At 66.9% G+C, this 5,553-nt stretch overlaps 1 protein-coding gene across 1 annotated transcript in view; it reads right to left on the bottom strand.

The window, feature by feature from the left end:
* Nucleotides 1-5,553, bottom strand: part of LOC112957730 (lysine-specific demethylase 6B-like) — a gene marked incomplete at both ends in the record, with an annotated part of 17,864 nt that overhangs the window by 6,501 nt on the left and 5,810 nt on the right. Inside the window, 4 exons of the mRNA XM_026051460.1 lie at nucleotides 2,345-2,493; nucleotides 3,373-3,441; nucleotides 4,059-4,123; nucleotides 5,241-5,446. Of these exons, the coding sequence (XP_025907245.1) occupies nucleotides 2,345-2,493; nucleotides 3,373-3,441; nucleotides 4,059-4,123; nucleotides 5,241-5,446 (489 nt within the window). The remainder of the gene's footprint in view (nucleotides 1-2,344; nucleotides 2,494-3,372; nucleotides 3,442-4,058; nucleotides 4,124-5,240; nucleotides 5,447-5,553) is intronic.

Genomic DNA, 5,553 nt, shown 5'->3' with positions numbered 1-5,553 from the left:
GTCCCCGTGTGTCCCCAATGTCTCCATGTGTCCCCATCATCCCCATGTGCCCTCAACATCCCCTCAATGTCCCCGTGTGTCCCCAATGGCCCCATGTGCCCCCGAAGTCTCCACGTGCCCTCATCGTCCCCCCAATGTCCCCGTGTGTCCCCAAGGTCTCCACGTGCCCTCATCATCATGTGTCCCCAATGTCCCTATGTGCCCTCACCATCCTCATGTGTCCCCAATGTCCCCAAGTGTCCCCAATGTTCCCATGTGTCCCCACCTTCCCCATGTGCCCTCACCATCCCCATGTCCCCATGTGCCCCTCACTGCCCCCCACTGTCCCCATGTGTCCCCACCATTCACACGTGTCCTCACCGTCCCAAGGTGCCCTCCACCATCTCCAAGCCCCCAGTTCCCATGCCCGCCACGTCCACGTCCCCATGTCCCTGTGTCCCCATGTCCCCAGTCCTTGTGTTTGCCATGTCCATGTCCCCATGTCCCCAGTTCCCATGCCCGCCACATCCATGTCCCCATGTCCCCAGTGCCTGCCACGTCCATGTCCCCATGTCCCTGTGTCCCCATGTCCCTGTCTCCCCAGTCCCCATGCCCGACACAGCCATGTCCTCATGTCCCTGTGTCCCCATGTCCTTGTGTCCCCATGTCCCCGTGTCTCCAGTCCCCATGCCTGCCATGTCCATCTCCATGTCCCCATATCCCTGTGTCTCTATGTCCCTGTGTCCCCAGTGTCTGTGTCTGACACATCCATGTCCCCATGTCCCCAGTGCCCATGCCTGCCATGTCCATGTCCCCGTGTCCCTGTATCCCCATGTCCCGGTGCCCCCCGTCCTCGTGCCCTCAATGGCCATTTCCCCAATCTGTATGTCCCCGAGTCCCCAGTTTCCATGTGCCCAGATCCTGTGTCCTCATGACCCATGTCCGTGTGTCCCCGTGTCTCCATGTCCTCTGTGCCTGCCATGTCCATGTCCCAGTGTCCCCGTGTTCCCATGTCTCCAGGCCTCATGTTCCCACGTCCATATCCCCATGTCCCTGTGTCCCCAGTCCCTGCATTCCCACATCCACGTCCCCGTGTCCCCAGTCCCGGTGCTCCCCACATCCATGTCCCCATGTCCCCATGTTCCCGTGTCCTCAATCTCCATGCCTGTTATGTCCATGTCCCCATGTCCCCGCACGTGTCCCCATGCCCCGTGTCCCCGTGTCCCTGTATTCCTGTGTCCCTGCGCATGTCCCCGTGCCCCATGTCCCCAGGCATGTTGCTGTGCCCCGCATGTCCACGTGTGTCCCCATGCTCTGTGTCCCCACCTGTGTCCCCGAGCCCATGCGTGTCCCCGTGCCCCGTGTCCCCGCACGTGTCACCACATCTTGAATGCCCGTGTCCCCATGCCCTGTGTCCCTATGCCCCTGTGTCCATGTGTCCCTGTGTGTGTCCCCATGCGTGTCCCCATGGCCCGTATCCCCGCGTGTATCCCCGTGTCCTTGCATGTGTCCCCATGCGTGTCCCCGTGCCCCATGCACATGTCCCCGTGCCCCATGTCCCCACGCATGTTCCCAAGCCCCGTGTCCCTGTGTCCCCGTGCCCCATATCCCTGTGCGTGCCCCTGTGTCCCTGTGTCTGCGTGTCCCCGCATGTGTCCCCATGCATGTCCCTACGTCCCCGTGCGTGTCCCCATGCCCCTTGTCCATGTCCCCATGACCCGTATCCCTGTGCGTGTCCCTGTGTCCCCGTGTTTGTGTGTTCCTGTGTGTGTCCCCATGTCCATGTGTCCCCATGCGCATCCCCGCCTGTGTCCCCATGTATGTCCCCATGCCCCGTGTCCCCATGTCCGCGTGTCCCCACGTATGTCCCCATGCCCTGCATCCGTGTCTCCATGCCCCATATCCCCGTGTCCCCGTGTCCATGTGTTCCTGCATGTGTCCCCATGCCCCGTGTCCCCGTGTGTGTCCCTGTGTCCTCGTGTCCCCATGCGTGTCCCCGTGTCCATGTGTCCCCATGTGTGTCCCCATGTGTGTCCCCGTGCCCCATGTCCTCATGTGTCCCCATGCATGTCCCCATGTCCGTGTGTCCCCATGCCCCGTGTCCCCGTGTGTGTCCCTGTGTCCCCATGTCCCCATGCGTGTCCCCGTGTCTGTGTGTCCCTGTGTGTGTCCCATGCGTGTCCCCGCGCCCCATGTCCCCACGTGTCCCCATGCATGTCCCCACGTCCCTGTGTCCCCATGCCCCGTGTCCCCGTGTGTGTCCCCATGTCCATGTGTCCCCTTGTGTCCCCATGCGTGTCCCCATGCCCCGTGTCCCCGTGTGTGTCCCCGTGTCCCCGCGCCCCGCGGCGCCCCGCGGGCTCACCCGGCGTGCGGCTGCCGGGCACCTTCATGTAGAGCTGCACGGTGTTCATGCCCAGGATGGTGTGGCCCACGTGGCTCAGCATGTTGCCCGTGGACGAGACGCGCATGAAGGCGGGCAGCTTGAGCAGCTCCTGCAGCTGCGGCTTCCACCTGCGGGGCGCGCGCGGGGACCGTCACCGAGGGACACGGCGCGGGGACACGTGGCACCGAGGGACACGGCGCCCACCGTCACCGAGGGACACTGTGTCCACCATCACTGAGGGACACGGCGTGGGGACACGTGGCACTGAGGGACACGGCGCCCACCGTCACCGAGGGACACGGCGCGGGGACACGTGGCACCGAGGGACATGGTGCCCACCGTCACCGAGGGACACTGTGTCCACCATCACTGAGGGACACGGCGCGGGGACACGTGTCACCGAGGGACACGGCGCCCACTGTCACCGAGGGACACGGCGTGGGGACACGTGGCACCGAGGGACACGGCGCCCACTGTCACCGAGGGACACGGCGCGGGGACACATGGCACCGAGGGACACGGCGCCCACCATCACCGAGGGACATGGTGCCAGGGATACGTGGCACCAAGGGACACGGCGCCCATCATCACCGAGGGACACGGCGCGGGGACACGTGGCACCAAGGGACACGGCACCCACCGTCACTGAGGGACATGGTGCCAGGGACATGTGGCACTGAGGGACATGGTGCCCACTGTCACCGAGGGACACGGTGCCAGGGACATGTGTCACTGAGGGACATGTGTCACCACGGGATGCGGTGCCGAGGGACGCGGTGCCGAGGGACACGTGTCACCATGGGCCATGGCACTGAGGGACACGGCGCCAAAGGACACTCCAGGGGACACGTGCCACCAAGGGACACGGCACCGAGGGACACGGCACCCGCTGACCAGGTCATCCGCTGACCGTGTCACCCCCTCCCGGTGTCACCCGCCTCCCAGTGTCACCCGCCACCGGTGTCGCCCCCTCCCGGTGTCACCCGCCGCAGCCCCGCGCCCCTCACCGCTTGGCGTCCGAGAGGTCGATGTTGGTCCCGAATTTGATGATCTGGTGGGATTTCTGCTCGGGGTTGCTGCGGGGGGGCACGGTTACGGGGGACCCCCCTGGGGACGCGGGGACCCCCCCCACGGCACCGCGGTGCTACAGGGAGCCCCCCAAGGCACCCCGGGGACACCCTGGGGACCCTCCCCGTGACACCCTGGGGGTACAGGGAGCCCCCCAAGACACCCCAGGGACACCCTGGGGACGTGGGGACCCCCCAGTGACACCCTGGGGGTACAAGGAGCCCCCCAAGGCACCCCAGGGACACCCTGGGGACATGGGGACCCTCCCCGTGACACCCTGGGGGTACAGGGAGCCCCCCAAGACACCCCAGGGACACCCTGGGGACGTGGGGACCCTCCCAGTGACACCCTGGGGGTACAAGGAGCCCCCCAAGACCCCCTGGGACACCCTGGGGACGTGGGGACCCCCTTCTCCAATGACACAAGGGCACCATGGGGACATGGGGACCCTCCCTCAGTGCCACAGGGCCACCCTGGGGACGTGGGGACCCTCCTAGCGGCACAGGGACAGCCCAGGGACACCCAGTGACCCCCAACAACCCCCCAGGACACCTGGGGGGGGTACAAAGACCCCCCCATGCACCCCCAGGGTAGGGGGACCCGCCGGTGACACGGGGGACCCTACCTGGGGGTGGTCTCGGTGGTGCTGTCGGGCTCTTCGGCCTCGTCGTCCTCGCTGTCCTTATCCTCCTGGGGACGTCAGGGTGTCACCGCGCTGCCCCCCTGCCCGCAGCCCCGTGGCCCCCGCACCCCTCGCGCTGCCCCCCTGCTCTGTGTCCCCTGCGCCCCCCGTGTCCCCTATGTCCCCGTGGCCCCCGTGCCAATGTCCCTATGTCCCCTACACCCTCCGTGTCCCCCTGGCCCTGTCATCCCGCCATGTCCCCTGCGCCCCGTGTCCCCCTGTCCCCTGCGATTGTCCCATCCCTGTGTCCCCTGCACCCCATCTCCACCACTTCCTTGTGTCCCCCACGCCCCGTGTCCCCCGTCCCCTCATGTCCCTCCATCCCTGCTGTCACCCCATGTCCCCCACCCGCACCACTGCCCTGTCCCCTTCATCCCCGCTGTCCCCCGCGCCCCATGTCCTCATCCCCCTTGTCCCCCCGTGTCCCCCCATGCCCCGTGTCCTCACTGTCCGTGTCCTTGCTGTCCCCCGTGCCCCATGTCCCTGCGTCCCCGCCATCCTCACTGTCCCCATGTCCCCCGCACCCCGTGTCCCTGTGTCCCCCCGTGTCCCCACATGCTGTCCCCATGCATGGCACTGCAGGGACTCCTGGAACGAGGAGGCCTGTGTCCCTGTGTCCCCGTGTGTCCCCATGTCCCCATGTGTCCCCAAGTCCCTGTGTCCCCATGCGTCCACATGCCCCTGTGTCCTCGCATGGTGTCCCCATGTCCCCATGCGCATGGTACCCACCTGCAGGGACTCCTGGAAGGAGGAGGCCCGTGTCCCCATGTGTCCCCGTGTGTCCCCATGTCCCCCTGTGTCCCCCCGTGTCCCCGTGCGTGTGGCACCCACCTGCAGGGACTCCTGGAAGGAGGAGGCCTGTGTCTCTGCCATCCCTGTGTCCCTGTGTTCCCATGTCCCCATGTGTGCCCATATGTCCCCATGTGTCCCCATGTGTCCCCATGTCCCCCCGTGTCCCCCCGTGTCCCCGGCACCCACCTGCAGGGACTCCTGGAAGGAGGAGGCCTGTGTCTCTGCCATCCCTGTGTCCCTGTGTTCCCGTGTCCCCATGTGTCCCCATGTGTCCCCATGTGTCCCCATGTGTCCCCATGTCCCCCCGTGTCCCCCCGTGTCCCCGGCACCCACCTGCAGGGACTCCTGGAAGGAGGAGGCCTGGTACTGGGCGTACTTGGCGATGGTGGTGTGCGAGCGGCTGCTCTCGCAGGGCCACACCTGGCGCGTGCCGCCCACGTCCCAGTTCTGGTCGGAGGGCTGCTGCACCTGCGTGCGCACCTCCACCGCGTGCTCGCCGCTCGCCTCCACCAGCGTCTTGGTGCTGAAGAGCCCCAGGTCTGCGGGGACACGCGCGTGCCAGCGCCGCCGCGGGGCAGGGGCACGGGGACGGGGGGACACGGGGACAGGGGGACATGGGAACACGCATGTGCCAGCGCCGCCGTGG

This window comes from Nothoprocta perdicaria, unplaced genomic scaffold (genome assembly GCF_003342845.1).
Source record: "Nothoprocta perdicaria isolate Ctin4 unplaced genomic scaffold, notPer1 scaffold_752, whole genome shotgun sequence".
Classification (NCBI taxonomy): Eukaryota; Metazoa; Chordata; class Aves; order Tinamiformes; family Tinamidae; genus Nothoprocta; species Nothoprocta perdicaria.
Note: the sequence above shows the minus strand (reverse complement) of the source record. Positions and strands in the feature narration are given on the sequence as shown.